The sequence below is a fragment of the Macrotis lagotis genome, chromosome X, assembly GCF_037893015.1.
Source record: "Macrotis lagotis isolate mMagLag1 chromosome X, bilby.v1.9.chrom.fasta, whole genome shotgun sequence".
Lineage (NCBI taxonomy): Eukaryota > Metazoa > Chordata > Mammalia > Peramelemorphia > Peramelidae > Macrotis > Macrotis lagotis.
Window position 1 is genome coordinate 158,496,732 of NC_133666.1, and position 22,983 is coordinate 158,519,714.

Sequence of the window (22,983 nt, forward strand, 5' to 3'; positions counted from 1 at the left end):
TTCCTGGCAACTGTTCTTTACTTCTTTTGTCCCTTATAATTCTAACTCATATATTACTGTATTTGCAGCGAGGTGGCACCAGGCCTAGAGTCAGAAATACTTATTTTTCAGTTCCATTCTGGCTTTATATCCTTATTAACTGTGTGACTGTGAGCAAGTTATTTATGCCTGTTTGCCTCAGTTTCCTCATTTGTAAAATGTGCTGGAGAAGGAATTGGCAAATTACTCTAGAATCTTTGCCAAGAAAATCCCAAATAGGGTTATCAAGTCAGATACTATTGGAAAGTGACTGAAAAACAATTGTAATACCCTTCTAACTTGTTTCTTTATTTAAGGTCTTTCCCTGCTCCAATCAATCTTATACCTCATTCCTAAGTAATCTTCTTAAAAATAGTGCTTTGCATATCATCTTGCACATAGTAGATGCTTAAAATGAATTGCTTAAAGTGAAATGCTTAAAAATGAATTGATCATGCCATTCTTTTAATTAAACATCTTGAATGATATTGAACAGAATAGTCCAAACTCCTTACATTTAAGGCCTCCACAGTTATCTGAACTCTGTGCAAACCCTCTATTCTGACCTATCTTGACTACCTTTTCTCCTAACCTCCCTTCCCCCTAAAACTTATGTCTTTCCTATTTTTATTTTTTCAGACACGATGATTTCCCACCACCTGGAATTCCTTCCCCATTATCTAAATCTCCCTTGGTTTCTTGTCTCAGCTCAAGCCCCCATTCCGAAGATCTTTTTTTTTGACTTCCATTCTGAAGTGATCTCTTAATATTTTATTTTTCCCCACAGTTCATTGGTATTTTATCATTATTCCTTGGGAAGAGGGCTAGGACCAATCTTATACTTCTCTTATATCCACTCTTGTACCCAAATCAGTGTTTTATATGTGGAATATATAAAGGAAGGTGAAATTGTTATCAGTAATAATGATAATAACTTACAGAAATCACTTTAGTCCAATGACCTATTAAAATGAGAAAAAAACCTAAAGAACCAAAGTATGTTTTATTGTAAGTTGTAGAGAATTCAATTATTTTTCTTCCACTTCACAGGAAAGAGATGTCAATAATAGATATGACTAGGAGATCTAAAAATGCTGAGTTAACTACTTTATTTCAATGCTTCACAAAACAAAACAAAAAAAGCTGGTAGTTATGGAAAGCCTAAGGGAATAATTAATGAGGAAGAAAATAAGTTTTGAGGCAGAACTAAGAAGTAACAAGTGAATGTACAGGTAAAGTGCTTAAATTACCTGTTTCCCATAAATTTTAGTTTTAAAAATCAAAATTATGGTACATCTTTAGTTGCTCAGTTTCCAACAAATCAAATAGCATTTTTTTAAAACAAAAAGATGTACTCTCTCCTTGCTTTTGCCTCATAAAAACCCCTAACTTTCTTTAAAGATCAGAACAGCTACATTTTCTTACATAAGGAGGCCTCTTCTAATTTACTTTCCCCACTTTTCATCCCAAGCTGCTAATGCCCTTCTCTAGGGAATTACTCTGAATATAATTTTAGTTTAGTTTCTAAGTGCATGTTGGTCTCCAAATTGAAGAGGAAGGGACTATTTTTTTTGTTGTCCTTATAACTCAGCAATTAACAGATGATAGAAACTATTGCTAAGTATTAAAAGGAAATAAGTGCACAGTGAGTTGAGTTATTTATCTTGAAGTCAGGAAGACCTGAGTTCAAATCCTGCCTTAGACAGATACTAGTTATATGACCCTGGACAAGTCACTAACCTCTCTCAACTTCAATTTCCTCTTTTGTAAATTGAGAGATTTGGACCTGATATCCTTTAAAGTCTTTTTTGCTACATCTTTAATCAATCTTATGAGTAATAGACTTTTCATCATCTTGTCCAGCTGGTGTTCTTTTTCATCTCTAATCTTTGTATTCTTCTTGAACCTAATATACTGGAGTAAGTACTTTTTGAAATGTGGAAAGAGAACCATATGCAGTATGCATTCATGTAAAGGCACAAAATTTACAAATATTAATCTCATTTCATTCTTATGACAACTCCATGAGGTAATTCGTGCAAGTATTATTCCTTTTTACAGCTGGGGAACCTGAGGTTCAGATATGATATCTAAGTCACATGATTGCTAGGTGGCAAAGAAAGGATTTTAATTTAAGGATTATTAAGTTTAGTTTTCCTTGTAAGTAAACAGAAAGCATAGTCAAAGATTAATGAAAAAAGGAATTGCAAATGAGGAATGGTGAACTTTTTGGCTCTCAGTTTCATTATTTTTCAGGACCAATTAATACACAGTCTTTCATAGAATAAGAAAATAAATGTTTACAAAGAGCATTTTGCTATTTATCTCTGCCAACATTTATTATTGAATTGATTTACAATATTGCATTAAACAAGTTAGTTAAGTTATATGTCTTCTTCAAATCACCACAAACATTTAAAATAGGACATTTCAATGAATATCTGTTCTTGAGAGTTAAGATGACTTACCTAGACCAGATGTAGTTTTTGGTGCTTTTTCTGGACTTAAAAAAAAACTATTTCTTTGGTGTAGCCAAACTCAGTGGTGCTATAACAAGCATTTAATTTATATTTAGTTTGCATATCGTACATTCTGTATAGAAACTTTAATTTTAGGATTATGATGTATTAAAATATTTAACTGTATTTTCTTTTCTTTTTTTGATCTTATATAGTTGAAGTTCCCATTTCTTTTAAGAACATATAAACTAGTAATTAATTTTTAGTATTTCTTTTCCCACAGGCTGTCTTATATCGGCTTAGTGGAGATTGGAATCCTTTACACATTGACCCTAACTTTGCCAGTCTTGGAGGCAAGCAAGTCTTTATTTAATTTTACTTATGAAAAAAAATAATTCAGAAATAAAAATGGCATATTTTAAAAGTTTTTTTGTGATTGAAAGTTTGAGTCAAATTTTAAAGATAAGACAGTTCGATCTATACTTTATATAAAGGGAAATGAAAATTTTTATTAAACTCCACAGTTTTCTTTGGATATATATGATATTCTCCATCGCAAATACCCTAAAATTGTCACTGAAGGAATGAGCAAGTCCATTAAGATTGATCATCACCCCCATTTTGCTGTTAGGGTGTACAATGTTTTTCTGGTTCTGCTCATCTCACTCAGCATCAGTTCATGCAAATCCTTCCAGCCTTTTCTGAATTCCCATCTCTTGTTTCTGATCGAACAACAATGTTCCATCACATATATGTACCGCAATTTGTTCAGCCATTCCCCAATTGATGGACGTTCATTCAATTTCCAATTCTTTGCTACCAAACAGGGCTGCTATGAAAAAAAACCCAACAGGGCTGCTATGAATATTTTTGTACAAGTGATGTTTTTACCCTTTTTTATGATCTTTTCAGGGTATAGACCCAGTAGTCGTACTGCTGGATCAAAGGGTATGCACATTTTTATTACCCTTTGGGCATAATTCTAAATTGTTCTCCAGAAAGGTTGGATGAGTTCACAGCTCTACCAGCAATGCAATAGTGTCACAGATTTTCCACATCCCTTCCAACATTGATCATTTTCTTCTCTGATCACATTGGCCAGTCTGAGAAGTGTGAGGTGGTACCTCAGAGAAGCTTTAATTTGCATTTCTCTAATAAGTAATGATTTAGAGCAATTTTTCATATATGACTATGGATCGCTTTGATTTTCTCATCTGTAAATTGCCTCTGCATATCCTTTGACCGTTTGTCATTTGGGGAAGGGCTTTTTTTTTTTTTTTTTAATAAATTTGACTCAGTTCTCTATATATTTTAGAAATAAGTCATTTGTCAGAAATATAAATTGTTCCAGTGGTTTTGTTTGTGCAAAAGTTTCTTAATTTTAATGTAATCAAAATTATCTAGTTTGTTTTTAATGATGTTCTCCATCTCTTCCCTGGTCATAAACTGCTTCCCTTTCCATAGACCTGAAAAGTAAACTATTCCTTGATCTCCTAGTTTGCTTATAATGTCTTTTATGTCTAAATCCTGTATCCATTTTGATCTTATGTGTGAGATGTTGGTCTGATCCAAGTTCCTGTCATACTAACTTCTAATTTTCCCAACGATTTTTATCAGGAGAAGGAGTTTTTATCCCAGAAGCTGGACTCTTTGGGTTTATCAAACAGCAGATTACTATAATCATTTCCTGCTATCTCTTTTGCCACCTAGTCTATTTGACTGATCCACCACTCTGTTTTGTAGCCAATACCAGACAATTTTGATGACTGATGCCTTTATAATTAATTTTAGGTCTGGTAGGTCCTAAGCCACCTTCTTTTGCACTTTTTTTCATTAAATCCCTGGAAATTCTTGACTTTTTAATTCTCTATATTAATTTATTTAGAATTTTTTCTCACTCATTAAATTTTTTGGAATTTTGATTGGTAAGGCACTAAATAAGTAGTTTAATTTTAGGTAGAGTTATCATTTTTATTATATTAGCTCAGCCAATCCATGAGTAGTTGATATTTGCTCAGTTATTTAAATCTGATTTTATTTGTATGAGAAATGTTTTGTAATTGTTTTCATAGAGTTTCTGAGTCTACATATAGAAAATGCTAATAAATATTTGTGCAGTTGGATTTTAGTGCCTATGATATACTAGGCACTATGGGGATTTCTAGGGATAGAAATGATGAGTTTCTTTGAAGATCATGGACAGTCTGCTCTGAATCCCTACTCAGAACCTTTCCAACTTAATAATTCCAAAGTTTATAATCTAGTGGCCTATGCATTCTTTGAATACTTGGGATCACCTTTATGCAGTCTATGCTAAGGTATTACAGACTAAGACCCTAATCCCCTATTTTACATTTGCTGTATATCTGATCACCTACAGAAGCAGTCAAGCCTTCAAGAAAAATAGGCTTAACAATTTCTGAATATTTCTGCTTGAGTCTGATTTGCTTGTCTGTTACAGGATTGAAGCATTTTGTTTTCTCAAGCATTTTATCAATAATTTTTCACTTCACTGGTTATGGGAAAGTCCTTTTTAATACAAGCATTTTTAATGAGAACCCTTTCCTGTCTCAGTTCCATTTCACCTTTATCCTCAAGTTGATTGCTCTGTTAACTAGTATTTTTATTCTACTGATATCCTTGTGATGTCAAGAGAAAGCCAGGAATGCTCTTAACATATGGAATGGACCCTCAAAGATAAGAACAGCACAGGTGTGACAGTCATACATTTGTTATGATCAGCATTGAGGGGATATTCACATCAATAAGATCATGGATCCATTGGAATTTTAGACTACTCTGGAAGTACTCCATACATTCTTTTCCTATGGAAATTTAACCATTTCTTGAAAAGTCTAGCTCACAGAGATAAAATTTAGGTTTTAAAAGGTTTTTTAAAACAATGATAAAAGCAAAATAGACACAAAATTTAGAAAATTGTTTTAATATACTTGAAACACAGATTATGTGCTTATGGTTAAAACTTATTTGTGTTTGTTTTAAAATAAGTGTTTTTTTTTCCCCCACAGGCTTTGACAGACCCATATTACATGGCCTTTGTTCTTTTGGATTTTCAGCTAGGCACGTTTTACAGCAGTTTGGAAATAATGATGTTTCTAGATTCAAAGCAATTAAGGTACTTTTTTGGTAGTTTTTTTTATAATTAATTGAATATTACTTCATTTGATCATTATTTTTAGAATAGAAGTCTCCAAAAAATAGAGCTGTATACTATAGTTTACCCATTTATGATTTTAGACTTCACAATCAGCATTTTTATTTTTGTATTTCATAAAGTCCTTTATATAAAAGTATCAGTTGACAGTGATGTTTTTAGTCATAATTTCCTAAATTGATATAATTTTGTGTAAGTAATGAAGTGACATTAAAGAAGAGACAATACCATCTGCTTTGCTACATGACAAGTGCAAAAGAGACTTTTTTATCTGATTTACAACTGGAACTTTCTATATGTGATCTCCCCCATTAGAATGTGAGCTCCTTGAGAGTGGGCATTGCTTTACTTTTCTTTTGGTGTCCCCAGTGCTTAATGCAGTGCTCTGCACATGGTAAGGGCTTAAATAAATGCTTTGTTTATTTCTTAGGAATAACAAAATTTTATATTTTAAAGCAATACTTGAAAGAAGTATTTTTTTCCAGGCTCGTTTTGCAAAACCAGTATTTCCAGGACAAACTCTAATAACTGAAATGTGGAAGGAAGGAAATAGAATTCACTTTCAGACCAAGGTAAGCACAATGGTATTATAGTTATCCCTTCCACTTTGCAGGGGTTAGAGGTGTGCCACCTTGATCAGGAAAATGGCCCTCTCTTTGTAGCAGAGAAGTCTGAATTTTTTCTTGTTTTTTTTTTTAATGGGGTATTTATAGTACTTTATTGCAAAATTTGGGTTGATATTACATAATATTATACATATATTTTATGCATTTGTGAGTTTCTAAACTTTTGTTTCTAAACCCTTTGCTAACTTTTTTGCGTCAATTGTAGCTTCTACAAGCTCCCCCCAAATTCTCATTTAATTTCTTAAGCTCATCCACAATATATTGAAACCATGATAGGGAAAGTTGTGATGTGGAAAGTACATGTTAGTAGATTTAAATAAAAACTGAATCTCATTACTATATTTTCAAAAATTAATTGCAGTAGTCATCTCATTTAGTGTTGTTATTCTATTGTCGGATATGTTTGACTAGCACATTGATTTTTTTTAATGAATGCTAAAATTAAGTAGGACAGAAAGTGTTAAATCATTTGAAGATGATTATTTTACAGAAATAAAATTTTTGAGTTATTAACTTTTTAAGGTGAAAAAGAATATATGATTATGTACCTACATCCTTAATATCTTATCTTTGACTTAATTTAACTTTCTTGGGCCAGCACACACAATAGCAGAATAATTCTGTGAGCCATTTTAACCTTTTCTTTTAGTTAAATCAGTCACCAAAGCCATGTTACTACTTGCTGTCTCCTAATACTTCACTATACAGATGACGTTTATGAAACAGTCAACGATAAGAAAAAAGTTGCCAGTTTTTTTTTGTTACACTTCTTCTGCATTTGTCTTTATGCAAAATACTTTTCCTTCTCCCTGTAGTGCCTTGTTTTTTTTCCCAAACTCATATAATTCCTGCCCTTAGTGTTCAGCTCCTATCCAGTCTCTCTCATGAAACCTATCTCTTGTCTAAGAAGTGACAAACTGAACTAGATCAGAAATGGAAGAGATCAAAGCTTCTGTGATATTCAGCAGTTGGATAGGGCCCATGAGTGACTGATGCACTTATGAACAAGATAGGGAGACCAATTATTAAAAACACACACACACACACACACACACACACACACACACACACATATATACATATACACCCTTTATATGTAGGTATGTATATATACATATATACATGTAGGAACTGCCAAAACTTGTGTCTATGAAAAAAATATACTCCCTGCTATGAAAGCTTCCTAGGAGAAATTTCTTAGGAAAAATTGTTTTCTACTGATAAATTAAAATGAAAAGAATTTCCCTATCCAACTGTGAAGGTAGGTTGTTTCTACTTGATATACAACTGACCAGACCATCTTTATATTGATTATTGGGAAATATTTGGAGTGTTGGTATTCAGATATAAGTTGTTTGATTTGATGTCAGAAAATTAATTTACTAAAGTGCTTTTTGTTCATAGATTTCCTTTTCTCAAGTTTCTTACTATATAATACGAAATAAAACTTATAAAATATAGGATATTTAATAAATTCTTTTTTTGACTGCTATATCTCTAAATGAGACTAACATTGACTCTGTAATTATATTTTAATGTTTAGGAACTTAGCGAGCAAACTTGATAAATATAAATCAACAACTCAAATGAGTTTGCTAATTTCTTGTCAAAATTAATATCATGGATAGTTTCAGGTAAAGTGAATATTTTATAAAATAATATTCCTTCTGTTTATTAATAATTTAACATAAAACATTTTTATTCATTTAGGGTTTTAATTTTCATAATGTGTTATTTCATAGTTGACACTGGAAATAGAATAAGTTTAGAAAATAATACTAAAGTCTTTATACTAAGATTATTATTTGTAATCTTTCCCTGCATTTTTGATTCACATTAATTGTGATGTTGCAAATTTCAATGTCCATTAGAACATTTAACTTTCATAATTATTTACTTTTTTGGAACAGTTTACAGGAATTTTCTTTTTTCCTTATTTTACTCTGATTTCATTTTTCCTATTCAAGATGAATATGTCTTTGGGTTGTGACATACAAAAAATTGCTTGTTTTTCTGATATGATCAGAGTGAATTTGTATCTCTTCTTTTGTCCCATATCAGGTCCAAGAATCTGGAGACATTGTCCTCTCAAATGCTTATGTGGATCTTGTGCCAGCATCTGATGATCTCTCAGCTAAGGTGTCTTCTAAGGTATGGTAAACAGAAATATTAAAATCACTACCTGAACTTTTAATTGGTGCATTTCTACTAGATTCTGAACAGTGAGAAGATTGATTAGGTTAATAACTATGGGAAGATATACATTAGTAATTGTTTTTTCCATTATATTATCATCTATTAGAATTTTAAAAATCCAAATAAATTAGTAATGAAATAATGATAACCAATAGAAGTTGATTCAAATTGGGAAAGACACTGATTCATTCTTTAAAAGTCAATTCCATTATATATATATTAGTTATTTTGGAGAAGTTGGAAAGTGACTAGATATATTAGAGAAAACTGTGTTTTTTTTTTTTGTAATTAGAACAGTAATAACAATCAACTCTCTCTCTGTTGACCAGTGGGAGAGACTTTCAGGTAAGTATTTTCTAGAAAAATACAATTGGAGGATAGATATTTTGTAAACAGTGTATGGTAAGGTGAAATTTCCTTGTGTTTAAAGTGACGTGGTCATAGAAAAGATCAGAGTATTTTCTCTCAATGTACTGAGCACCTTAAATGCTTTTGCTTCTTTATTCTTTTTCTTTTTGTTCTCCTTGTAGTCCTAGCTGTTCCCATATACTCATCCAAATACTGCTCATTTGTCAAAGCCAGTCTTTTTCACAAAACCTTTTCAGATTACTCTCATCCATATTAAGTTAACCTTTTTCTGAATTTCTATCACATTTGTTGCACAGTTTGCTCAGTTTGGTGCTTAGTGATATGCTAATTTTTATTTGCTAATTGTTTCATATATATCTGTCTTGACATCTTGAATGCATTTTGTCTTATGCTTCTTTTATATATCATCAGATGCCAAGTTATAAGATGATGGTAGCATAGACTTTGACCTATGACATGACATGTAACCCATAAATGATTACTGATTTATTGATAATTTCAGGAAATATGTTTTATGCCTGAGGAAAGTTTTATGTGTTTGGTACACTTTTATAGATTATTTTCTAGTGTACCCTGAATTATATTTTTGAATCCTATAAATTAAACTTTTCATGCTTTATTTCCTGTATCATTTGCTAGGATGGAGTACTTCAGAGTACCCTTGTTTTTGAGGAAATAGGTCGTCGCATCAAGGATGTTGGAAAAGAGCTGGTGAAGAAGGTAAATGCTGTATTTGAGTGGAACATCACTAAACATGGACAAACTGCAGCACAGTGGAGTAAGTCAATATTTTTTGTCAGTGCAATTTTTATTTCATAGTGGAGATGAACTTGTAATATAATATTAACTTAAAATTCATGTATATTTTCATGCCAAAGTATTAGTTATTTGGAGAAGAGGCCCTTAGATAGATTACTTTACTTTTGAGTGTAAAGTTACAGTGATTTTATTCCCTTTTTGTATCTGTTTGAATATTGTTGCAGCTCTTGTTAACATAAAAAATAAGGAAGATAGGGCAGTTAGATGATGCAGTGGATAGAGCATTGGCCCTGGAGTCAGGAAGACCTGAGTTCAAATCCAGCCTCAGTCACTTAATAATTACCTAGCTGTATGTCCTTGGGCAAAGTCACTTAACCCCACTGCCTTGCAAAAAATAAAATAAAATAAAATAAGGGAGATACTTGATGATTGGAATATGAAAAAGCATATTCAAATTATATAAGCTAGAAAACTATTTGATAAAAGGCAATGCTAACTAGTTGATAGGACATTCAAAATAAACTAAATTGCTACTACATGAGAGTAATGCCATGAAACCTTAAAGAATAACTGACTTTAACATACAAGGGAAATGTGCTTGATGATATAACCAAAATCCCTAAGGTAGACTTGGATTATTCTTTTGTTGGTCATAACTCTGTTGAAACAGAGTTTTCTGTTCTGTTATTGGTAACCTAAATTTATTTTATCATTTTTTTTATAATTCTTTGAATAAAGAAAGATTGCTACAATTCAAGTCAGGAGAGGCTTCAATTTGGAAACTGCTTCTGATGCCAGCATCATCAGAGTCATATAAGCTTCTTGTTTTTTGCCTTAGTTTAAAGGGATAGATATTGGCAAAGAGGGGGAAAAATTATGCCAGTTTGCAATGATGTTATGACTTTCTTAGTAAACCAGAAACTAATTGATCAGTCAGTCAGAAAACATTTATCAAGCACCTACTCTATGTTGAGCACTGAGGAAATAAATACAAAGAATGAAACAATTCCTAATCTCAAGGAATTTATATTCTAATAGAGTAGAGAAGATACTTTAAATAAAGGACACCAAAAAATCTAGAAAAAAATCGTCTTTTCTGTCTAGCAGTAATAAAATAAAATAAGCACCAGGAAAAAATAGGAGATCTCATATAAAATGTTCACAAAATAAACAAATATCTGGGAGTAAAATCTACAAATATTCTTTCAGTATGTAAGTAAAATTATAAAATAATTCTTTATGAAATAAAAGATGCATTAAATAATTGGAGGCTGTTGGTCATGCCTTAGTTATGCCAATATAATAAAACTGACAGTACTATCTAAAATAACTTCTGCATTTCTGTACTACTTCAAATCCAGGAGATATGAATGTAGGATATGATATTGAGCTAGATAAAATAATAACATAATTAGTTTGGAGGATTAAGAGTACTAGAATCTTGAGGGAATTTATGAAAAGAAGAATTAAGGGGTGGGGGTGGCTAAGTGGTGCAGTGGATAGAGCACCAGCCCTGGAATCAGGAGTACTTGAGTTCAAATCTGTCCTCAGACACTTAATAATTACTGAGCTGTGTGGTCTTGGGAAAGCCACTTAACCTGATTTGCCTTGCAAAAAAAAAGAATGAAAGGGAAATACCACTTCTAGAGTTCAGAATTCTAAATAGATACTAGACTTAAATAAAAAAGATAACATCATTAAGAAGTACATTGGGGGGTGGCTAGGTGGTGTAGTGGATAAAGTACTGGCCTTGGAGTTAGGAGTACCTGAGTTCAAATCTGGTCTCAGATACTTAATAATTACCTAGCCGTGTGGCCTTGGGCAAGCCACTTAACCCCATTTGCCTTGCAAAAACCTAAAAAAAAGAAGTATATTGGAGGAATTAGTATGACTATATAAATGATTGTATATGAGACAGCTAGATAACCCAGTAAAGTTCAGGGCCTGGAATTAGGAAGATCTGAGTTCAAATGTAACCTACTAGGAGTGTGACCAAGTTACTTAATTGCTATTGGCCTCAATTTCCTCATCTGTAAAATGGGAATAATAATGATAGCACCAACAATATGCCTAATGTTAATAACAATGTAAATAGACAATGCAGTGAAATGAAACACTTTTTAAAACTATATAATTATTAAAAACTAAGAGTAATTATGGAAAAGATGTGAAATATTGGAAATATGCATGTGTTGATCATTTTATCATATGACCAACTCTTTTTATGGATCATAGCCTGTTTATGGCCTGCTTCATATCACATTGCCTCTTAGAGAACCACTGTTTTTCTTATTCAGAGATTGTGGCACTTATTTGCAGCTTTTATAGCATGTCTGAAAGAATATTGATATTAAAATGATGGTTTTAGTTTTATTTTAGGGTCATTGAAAGTGAAACACAATTTCCCAAAGGTATTCCAATTTTTCCAAATCATTGCCCATCTGCTTACTAAAAATATTTACTAGAGAACCAGCAAGATAAGCTCACATTTAATCATACTTCACAATATTGACAGATGCATACACACACCACATACACAGAGTATTTCAACCATTCTTTAATTATCCTGATGCCTCCAATAGAACTTTAAAAAAGCCCCTTTAGGTCTTTGTCATTTTTACCCATCTTAGGTCATTTTGAGCTGTAATGCTCAGTCCTGAGGGCAGCTGCTGACATGAGTAATTTTAATTTAGTTTGTTTACCTATATCTAGTCTGATTCTAAATCAGACGCTCAGGTCTTCCCTCAAATTTGGATGAGTCATTAATTATAGTATCAAAATGGCCAAAAAATACTAATCTATGCATTTGAGGGAGATTTGTAGGAGTTACTATATAATATTTTAAGTAGGCATTTGCAAATATACCTATTATTTTTTCTTTAGGGAGGGAATATTACTTTTCAGATTTACCTTATTATTATTATTTGGAGTGTCATTTGAATGGATATTCTTCATAATCTCAAGAAAATTTGATCTATGGTATGTCTCATCACAAGCTAATTGAAGCAGTGTATTAAAAGTTATTTAGATGAGCAAGTCTTGTGTGTTTCTGAGCAAATGGAATTTTTTAAAGTCACCTTCTACCATATAGTTCTATATAGATAATAGAGAGGGAGAATTGAAAATGTTTTAGTCTGTAAAGTTTGATTCATTTAAAATTTCCCAGATCTCACCATACTTAAATTTTCATATCATTATAAATAATGTGTATATTATGTATATGCATGCATATTTTCCCCCCTTAAAAATTCTTTGACAGCCTTTTTTTTTTTTTTTTTTTAAGGTTTTTGCAAGGCAATTGGGGTTAAGTGGCTTGCCCAAGGCCACACAGCTAGATAATTATTAAGTGTCTGAGGCCAGATTTGAACTCAGGTACTCCTGACTCCAGAGCCAGTGCTCTATCCACTGCACCACCTAGCTGCCCCAAGACGGCCTTTTCTTAATGAGCAAAAAAAAGGGGTTGGAACTTGAGCTATATAGGCTGTAAAAACTTTGAAGAATTAGAGAAGAATAAAAATGCAAGAATAAAATGTGCTAATTTTCTGAGTTTCTCTTCAAGAAAAAGCCCTACAGAAATTTAGAAGGGATCATGTATGCCAAGGAGTTGAATAACTTGCAGTTTTTTCTTATTTTTATGATAAAGTTTCATTTCAGAGAATACTAGAAAATTTACTTTTATTACAATTTTCCTTTAGGAAACTGAAGGAAAACACTTCTTAGCTTCTAATCTGTGTTCTTGTTGACTTTTGAAATTTTACAACTACAGAAATAGTATCATGTTGCCCATCTGAGTTAGATTTCTGGGCTTTTATTATCATCATTCTCTTTTCTTTAGGCTTCTCCTTTGCTTAGACTCGTAATCAGATTTAGTTCCTAAACTTTCTATCTGCTCTTTCCCTACTCGCCTGACTGCCAGGTTTTTTGTGTCGCTTAAATTTCTTAGCTATGCTGGAAAAGTGCTTCTAGTTTCATATTTCTTGATTTTCCTTTTCTCTCTGTCATTGTGCAAAGTTACTTCAGATGACTGCATGGAAAACAGTCTGAATAATATGACTTATTTGTGTCCCTGCTGGCATCTTACAGTTAATAGCCAAGACTTTATTGTTATGGAAGAAATAATTAAAAGTTTACAGAATGCCCTTTAATTCTGTTTTGGTACAAGCAGTATTTTGTTTGTTAGTGTTTATTAAACATTAGAAAATAAAGTCAATTATTTTTGAAATCTCTGTTAAATTATTTTAACTTGTTAGTATATATATATATATATATATATATATATATATATATATATATATATATATTGATTAACCAAGTTGCTGGGAATAGTGTCCATTTTAGCCTAGATTCAGAGGGACTTGAGGACAGTTTTGAACTCCTTAGCAGTAGTCTAAAGTGGCTTCCTATTTCTTCAATAATCAATTACAAACTCCTCTGTTTAGTTTTAAATACTATTCACAATTTATTTTCCCAGCTTCATTGTACATTACCCTTCTTTAACTCTTCAATTCAGTGACACTGGTCTTTTGTCCGTTGAGGAACATATTGCACTGCATCTCCCATTCCTTTTGTCCTACATGCTCTTCATCTCCACCTCAGAATTCCTTCTTTTCCTTTCCTTTCCTTCAAGATGGAGATCAGGCACCACCTTCTATCTGAAGGTTTTTGTAATACCCTCAGTGATTAACTACTTCCCTCCCTATCTCCTCCTAACCATTTCCTGTTTGTAATAAGGGTTTGAGAATTAGCTGATATCTTGGCATTTTTAATTTACAGAGGCAAATAGTCTCTCCTCAGATCTGAGAAGTGATTTGAGACAGTTGGGATCTTTGGATCAGAGATGGAATTGAGTCCCACCCTGGAATTCTTTTTTTGTTTTTTTTTCCATGGTAATTGGGCTAAGTGACTTGCCTAAGGTCACACAGCTAATCAATTATTAAGTGTTTGAGATGGGATTTGAATTCAGGTCCTCCTGACTCCAGGGCCAGTGCTCTATCTACTGTACCACCTAGCTGCCCCACCACCCTGGAATTCTTAAAGAGATACATATAGGCTAGGAGAAAAAGATCCAGAAGTGTAAGTGACTCCAGTAACTGAGCAGTAGCAAAAATGAGACTAACCTCCCCAACTCTCTCCCAGAGAGAAATACTTCTCTCTGGAGCTGAGCCAGAAAGAGGAAAAATAGGGATAACAGAAAAAAGAAAAAGTGAAATTGGACTGTAGCAGAGAAAGGAAAGAGAGATCCATGATAGTTATTGGCCAGATAGGCATCTTAGAGCAGAAGGTTTAGCTCAAAGTCTTTTAGTTTTATATACCTCTTCAAAGATGAAGGGAAGGGCCTAGAAAAGGTATGCTCTCTCCAACTTATCCTACTGCTGCTTCTCCATTAACAGACACCATGACATAGTATCATCATTTCCTGAGCCAAATGTATATGGTAACCTGAATTTTGTCTCAACCAGAAAGAGGCCAGGGAATTGCTAGAGGTAAATGAATTTAAATTAAGGCAGAAAGTCAAACCTCTGCCTGAATGTTAGAAATTTTCTCAACTGAAGACAATGAGGTTCTCAACTTTTTATTTTATAGATATGTATATGTTTTTAAACATGACTGTTGATATGAGGGACTCCAGACAAATTAAGTTCTGAGTTTACATGAACTCTGATTTATCCTGGGTCATCTGTTTTCTCTTATTTCCTGGTATATTACCTTACTCTAAGGGCGGGGGGGATGATGTTAACTTAGGCTAGTCTCCCAAAATATGGGTAAAATTGAAGCTTCTAGAAAATGTATTCAGTAGACAATATGGATATTAAATTTAGGACAGCTGTTTATTTCTTCCACTAGTGAAAATGTCTTAAGTCACAAAAGTCTAATAAACATATATAACAGCAACTTATTTCACATATCTCATTAATCTCCTGGGAAAGTAAATACACTAATTGGTACTACTGAACGATATTTCATATTACTTCAGATTTGACATGGAGGTAAGTAACCACCTGAAGGGCCATTATGTTGTCACAAGGCTGAAACCTGAATTCATCATTTTAAAGGGTGTGACTAGTTAAATCTCTAGAAACAAGTTGAGAGTAGGAAGGAAAAGGAGGTGATAATGGTTACCTTCACCCTCTATGGTGACATCTACATCTACTCAGTGTTATATTTTTTGAATTTATTCTATATATACTTATATGGGTCTGTGGTGGCTTCCTTGTTAAATGTAAGTTCCTTGTGACTAGGGACTGTTTCAATTATTGTATTTGTATCTCTAGTACCTGTCACAGTGCCTGGCACAGAGGGCAAACTTTAATGTTTATGTGACTAGGTCAGCATGGTTTTTACCAATATTTCACCCTTCAACTCAGCAAACATTAAGTGCCATCTTCCTGGAGGGCACTTTACTAAGACCTGAAGATAGAGATGAAATATGATAGTTCCTGTTTCTAACAACAACACGAAGTTGATGGCATAAACAAAAGGAGAAAAAAATCCATATGTATGATAATGAATCTTATTTTTTACTTGGTGTTAGTCTTAATATTGAGATTCAGTTGGGTACCAATAAATTTAAATCACCACACTTATTTAATTAACACAATGTGGACAAGACATTGTTTTAGACTTAGGGAAGATAAAACATTTTGTGTAATTATGATCCTTGCCCTCATAGAATTTATAGTCTGATAAAGGAGTCATAAATTAGTAGGTGAAGGCTGATTCCTTGCTGGCCTGCACTTTCAAATGGAGTTTTAATTGTATTTTAAAAGGTAAAAATTGAGTTTCTTGTGAAACTTAGCTCATGACCATTATAGAGACAAATGGTGAACTAGATGTCCCCAGGTCTAAGCTGTACATATGGTTAGTATATTTTGTAATATTCCTTCCCCCCCAATTTCTTTGACTTGCAATTTCTCCATTTAATTTCACAGAGTATATTCTGTGGTCCTGTCTTAGAGGTATGCAGGTTGCCTTTGTGGTTTCATTTGCAGGTTTTATTAGGGCTCAACAATTCTTTTAGCACTTAATAGAATTAGAAAATCTTCTTCTACTTGAACAGGAAATTCCTTTTTTGATATGCTTGATTCGATATTTGTTTGAAAATCCCAGGGAGGAGGAAGCTACTATGCTCTGTAAGAAAATCCACTTGAAGGGGCTTTAATTCAGCTGATTGTCTAACATGTTATGTTACTGAACATAAGTTTTAAGTGGAATGAAATATATTCTTGTATTGAGCCTGACAAGTATATCCCAAATCATCAGAGCTCTGTGGTGTATGTGGTTATTCCCCCTTATTTCAATAAGTAGATTCCCTGGTGACACATTTTCTGATGTGGTAAACATTATCCAAGACAACATTAGAATGTGAGACCAGAAAAAATCTTCATAAAAAAACATTACAATTAGTATGTCATTTTTATAGATAAATAGAACAAGTTTTTAAATGACATTTTAAAAAATGACATCCTATTTTGATTGAATTATTCTTCTTCCCCCCCCTTTTTTCTTTCAAAGGCATTAGAGAAGCTTAGTTTTGTTCAATCATTGGTTATTACCCTGTGTGGGGGGAAAAGAACAAAGGAAATGATTTGATAGGTTTTTGTGTGCTTCAGTTTATCTTTATTTCTCCTGGAATATGATCAAAAGGAGAAGTCTTTATTTTCTCAAACAGACCAAGCTTGAGGTTATCAAAAACTGTGGTTCATGCTACAAATATCTTGCTTTCTTAATGTTCTGAGACTAGATGCAATTCCAAAGAGAACAGAACTCTAAATATTTCTCCAACCACAGATATCTTGTCCTTGGAGTGTTATATAGTTAGTTGTATTGTCTCTCCCCCCTCATTCCCTCTCCCTCTACTCCCTCCCCACTCTCAGGATTCTCTGGAATTTTTCAGGTAAGGGGATGAGGGTTAAAAGATAGCAGGGCTTAGAGGGGAGGGAGGGAAAGGGAAATAAAGGGATGACACATAGGTGAATGTTGATTTCCCTCTTCTGATTTCAGAGTATAGAGACACCCTTCCTTTGCCTAAATAAATCCTAAATAAATAATAATAATAACTAACTTTATACAAATATTTTATATATTTGATCTTCTCATTTCATCCTCACAACTACCTGGTAATGTAGGTGCCATTATTATTCCCAATTTACAAAAAAGGGAAATTGAGGCTGAGAAAGGTCAAAAAAGTAACAAGGGAAGGTAATATGCTTTTATTAAGAGCCTGTTGTTTCAGGCTTTGTGCCGAGCACTAAATATTATTTCATTTGAGGAGCAATGAAATTAAGGGTCTTGCCCAGATCAAACAGCTAGAAAGTGATGATTTCAATATAGATCTTCCTGCCTCCAGATTTACTACTCTATTCATTATACTTACCTTGCTTCTTAAATGACTTACCCAGGATTATACAGTTAATAAGTATATGAGGCAGTTTTTAAACTTAGTTTTCTTGGATTCAAGTCCAACTTACACACTCAGTTACCTTATCAAAGTATATCCTATGATATGATATTTTTTTTTGAGAGCAACTAGTGAAAATACATGGCAGTTTATGTTTCATATGAGACCATTTTGCCAAGAGGTCTGATTTTGATAAATGGAACTTTGAAATTGTTTTGAACAATTGATTGAATATACAAAGGGTCTGAAAAGAATCACTCCTAATTAAGGTCTTGCATGCTATTTAAAAATGTATTTTAGCAGTGCCCTTGAATCCAAAATTAGCATGTTGGACTGAAAATACTCCTTTTTTTCTGAATACTTGAGCATGAAGAGGACACACAGGCATATATATATATATATATATATATATATATATATATACAATATTTAAAAGAAAATTGCAATTTACTGCTTTTATGATGCAAATAGACTGTTACTGTCCCTATTCACATCCCAAAGCAGTGATTTCAGGACTTTTTTTTACTCTGAGTAAAGTTAGAATATTATAACTAGCAATTGAGAATTAGACCCAAGAGCTATGAAGACTTTTTTTTTATTACTTTAGAGCTATTATGCTTTTCTCAGTTCAGCATAGTAAAATCACCATAGTCCCTGGGGTATTTTGCCGTTGCTTTAAGTTTGGTTCCCAAGCAAACAACTTGTAATCTGTAGCTGGGCTTTAGTATATATTAAAATTTCTTTAACCTTTTTTTTTGCTTCTACATTCTAATTATGACATTTTGAACTATTATGTGTTGATTATAGCTACCATTATAATCTAGCTTTGTCATGAAAATCTATAATAAAGCAAGTTTTATTTTAATGTGAATTGGTACTGTGAAGTTGTGAGGATCTACTTTTTTTAAGTTAATAGTTTCATTTGACAATGACTTATTTTATTGCTTTCCTTTTAAAAGGAAATTTTGCTTTTTTTCCCAAATATTTAGAATCATTTCCAATAGAATAGCATTATTTCACTTCACATTTATTTGATCAGAGATTACAAATACTATATATACCCTTATGTTTCAGTTTTTCATGAGCAACGTAGTGAATTTGGTTTCAGAAGTATCTACCTAATTAAATAACTAGGACTTAGGTTACATGAATGTCCATAGTAAACCCAAGTTTTAACTGTAGACTGTATAACAACTTGGTCTTTGAATGTTAGACAGTTACATTATTACATCTTCCTGGCTGTGTTCTAATAGTATAAAGAAGAATTTGAATAAAATGGGAAATGTATTACTTCCTGAAGGTCAGGAAATATCCATTCTTGAGGAATCAGTCTCCTCCAGTTACTACTGTCTTTTTACATTAGTGTTCAATGTAGAAGGCAGATTAATGTCAACAATAGAGTATTAAAAGTCTGCTTACAAAAAACTATATTTGTCAGTATCTTAACCAAATAAATACTTTAGTGTCTTTTAAAATGTAACTTCCTGTCTCCTTATTTCAATATATTCATTTTTTCTATGTTTCTGCATTTCTTTTTTCAAACTTGGTTTTATCTTTTTATTGAATTTTATTTGGCAGACTCCTTTATTTTTCCTATTGTTTCACAATGTGTAGAATACTCTCAAAAATACTAAGAAACAGGTGACATGCCATCTAGGAACTTTTATGATATGGTTGCAGATAGAAGACCAATGATTTCTTTCACTCTTGTTTTTTGTACTCCTTATTCTTTGTTTCCAGTCTACTTCTTGAATGTAATGGGTAAAGTTGGTGAGATTGTGGAAATTTTTTCCCCTACCTCCAACCTTGATCCATAAAGCTATATTTATTTTTACATGGTTTAATATCCTTTGATATAATTCTCCTATAATTATGCTCCAGTGTTAAATTGGGAGTTCTTTGCTCAACTCTAAATAGAGTATAATTTTGTAAATAAAGACAAGGCAAAATCTAAACAGAATCAATTTGACAAACTCAGGAATATGAAATGTCTGTATTTTTATTGAAATCATTTTATTTTTATATTATAAAGGAGAAAGAGATAAATTGACCTTTTTTTCTATTTTCCTTCTCTAGCTATTGATCTAAAAAATGGCTCTGGAGAATTGTACCAAGGTCCGGCAAGAGGGTCTGCTGACACAATTTTTACTCTTTCAGATGAAGATTTCATGGAGGTTGTTCTGGGCAAGCTTAACCCCCAAAAGGTAATGATATCATGAGGTTGATTTGTTCACTATCACTTTTTCTATTATAATATTTAGAATATCAAAATTTGTTTTTGGATTTTCATTTACAATATAAATTAAGAAGAAAAGTATTTCTGTCCTGGTAACAACTTAATCTTCAGTATAAATTTATAGTGGTTAAAACTCAGTTGTTGGGGTGGCTAGGTGGCGTAGTGGATAAAGCACCGGCCCTGGAGTCAGGAGTACCTGGGTTCAAATCCGGTCTCAGACACTTAATAATTACCTAGCTGTGTGGCCTTGGGCAAGCCACTTAACCCCGTTTGCCTTGCAAAAAAAAAAAACCAACCTAAAAAAACCCCCCTCAATTGTTAACCATATATCCCCAATAAAAAAACAGTTAAAAAAATATGATTAGATGATATAAGTATATATTTCTGTATATTCAGTGCCAAACAGTTTACCATATAAAACATAAGCATTTACTTTTGACAGTTGGCAATGATTACATTTATGTTCTGTATTTAAATATTATACAAATTATATTGATTATTAATATTTTTAGCAGAGGAATGTTTTCTTTGCTATAGCAATACTCTTAAAGAATGGGGGATGACAAGAAAGTAATTTTATTATATAAAACATCTCTTTTTCAGAAAGCTTGAAAATGTTTTTTGGTGCTGTTTTAGATTTAAATTTACAAGCATTTCCAGACTTGAGTAATTTGCAGTAAAATGGAAGTAAATATTTTTTCTAGAGGAGTTCGGAACACTATGTCGAAAGATCAATCAAGTTACAAACAAAAAGTACTTATTAATATTTGCCAAGCACTGGAGACAACAGAGATTTAATGAAATCACCTCAATTTCCAATAATTATTTACAATCATTAAGAAAATACCCAGAATTTATCCTTTGGGAACTACCTCATTCCTTGTATTTCTAGGACAGAGGGACTAAGCACCAGAAGATTTTCCTTGGCTACCACTTGTTTGCTGAGATTAGTGACCTAGAATGATTGTAAATTTTGCTTTTGAGATATTCTAGTTGACACTGCTAACTGGACATGTATTGTGCCAATCATTTTTCATTTTAATTTTGTAGGATAATGAAATTTAGAACTATATGAGACCTTAGAAATCATATTGAATCTGTATATTATTTTCTTAATATTATAAAAAAAATAACAGCTCCTATTTTACTGCTGAAGGAATTTAAAACTAGAATAGTGATCAAGCACCTTTTACAAAGTTTCCTGGCAGTTTAAGTAGAAAGAAACCTGGAATCAGTAAAGATCTGGGTTTGAATCCTACCTGCTGGCTGTGTGGTGTGAGAACATCACAACCTTTCTAAATTTTAGTTTCCTCATCTGGAACATAAGTATAATAATACATGCATCACAGAATCATTATGAAAATAAAGTGATATAGGAAAACTGCTTTATATTATTAGAGGAAGCAGCAAGGGTCCTCTACCATCCAGGCTGCTATTTTAGCACACTTTCCTGTGGTGTTTACTAGTTTATGAAAAAGTATTAATAAGCTTATTCATTAATGTTCTTTTATCATTGCTATCAAGTTTTTAAATATACTTTATTCAATATACTACTCTGACCATTTACAAAAGAATGTTATGGGTAACAAAATAGCCAAAAATCTTTGAACAATTATCTTACCTTGTTTATGGTGGTGTCTAGCTTTTGGGATGACTAGTGACTGGCTTCTCAACTCTACAACAAGAATACAGAAACCAATTGTACAAATTTCGATTAAAAAGCAGGTTGGGTTGGGATGCCCCCTTTACATTTTATTTTGCTTTGTATTTTCTGTGCTTGTGGCTCATTCATTTAGCAGATAGCTTGGAAACATTTGTATCCATTCATTGATTTAAAAAAATCACTACAGTATCAATTCTTTTTCCCTATGCTTCTCTTGTCTCAGAAACTAATTCAACTATTTTTCAGTTCAAATCAAAGGCTTTTTAAAGTGACATGGACAAAATTGACATGCTCTCCTTTCCTCCTTTTCTTTCTTTCTGAATTTCAGGCCTTCTTCAGTGGCAAACTTCGGGTCAAAGGCAACATCATGCTGAGCCAGAAGCTAGAGATGATTCTTAAAGACTATGCCAAGCTTTGAAGGTCCATCAGTTTCCAGAGACCAGAAAATATTTCTTTCCACTTGTAGCTTTTTGTGAGTGTATGGCAGAAGTCTTCAAAACTAATTTGGTGGAAAACATTTAACAGTTTCATAACAGATCCAACTTTACTCAAGTTTTAAATTTCCACTAATTTGTCATTTGATTGTTGCAGTTGCTGGAAATGGATTTGGAGGTACATTGCATAATTTGTATGCTTCTATTCTTAGGCCTGCCTTTCTTCAAACATTAACTTTTCACCTCAAAGGAGTCTCTCTATGTCTTAAAATAATGTTTATATTGAAAGAAAAATTAAATCATTTAAAAAACCTTTTGCACATTGTTCCTACATTGTTATTTTCTATTCTCTATTAAATGGGCATTTCACTTTCATTTGAAACTCAATCTTTATATACTTGCATAATCTATAATAGGACTATTAGAATAAACAATGAAGTGCCTTGGGGAGATCTATTTTTTCCATAAATTTCCCCTGTAATCACTTGGCATTCTTCACTTTGTCAAGCTAGCTGAAATTGTACTGTATTAGTTTTTTGTTGTTTGATAATCCTCTTTTAAAATACAGAAATATTAGATTATTTAGATTCTATTATTTTCTTAGGAATCATTTTTTCTGCCCAGGTCTTGGGTCCTAAGGTGCTGATCAA

At 32.5% G+C, this 22,983-nt stretch overlaps 1 protein-coding gene across 2 annotated transcripts in view; it reads left to right on the top strand.

Moving 5' to 3' along the window:
• HSD17B4 (hydroxysteroid 17-beta dehydrogenase 4) overlaps positions 1 to 22,650 on the top strand; it is a 127,945-nt gene extending 105,295 nt beyond the window's left edge. For both annotated transcript variants that reach the window (XM_074200888.1, XM_074200889.1), the window contains exons 18-24: positions 2,761 to 2,830; positions 5,507 to 5,613; positions 6,138 to 6,224; positions 8,340 to 8,429; positions 9,483 to 9,621; positions 20,077 to 20,204; positions 22,228 to 22,650. In XM_074200888.1, the coding sequence (XP_074056989.1) occupies positions 2,761 to 2,830; positions 5,507 to 5,613; positions 6,138 to 6,224; positions 8,340 to 8,429; positions 9,483 to 9,621; positions 20,077 to 20,204; positions 22,228 to 22,317 (711 nt within the window). In that variant the 3' untranslated portion in view covers positions 22,318 to 22,650. The remainder of the gene's footprint in view (positions 1 to 2,760; positions 2,831 to 5,506; positions 5,614 to 6,137; positions 6,225 to 8,339; positions 8,430 to 9,482; positions 9,622 to 20,076; positions 20,205 to 22,227) is intronic.
• The last annotated feature ends 333 nt before the right edge of the window (positions 22,651 to 22,983 follow it).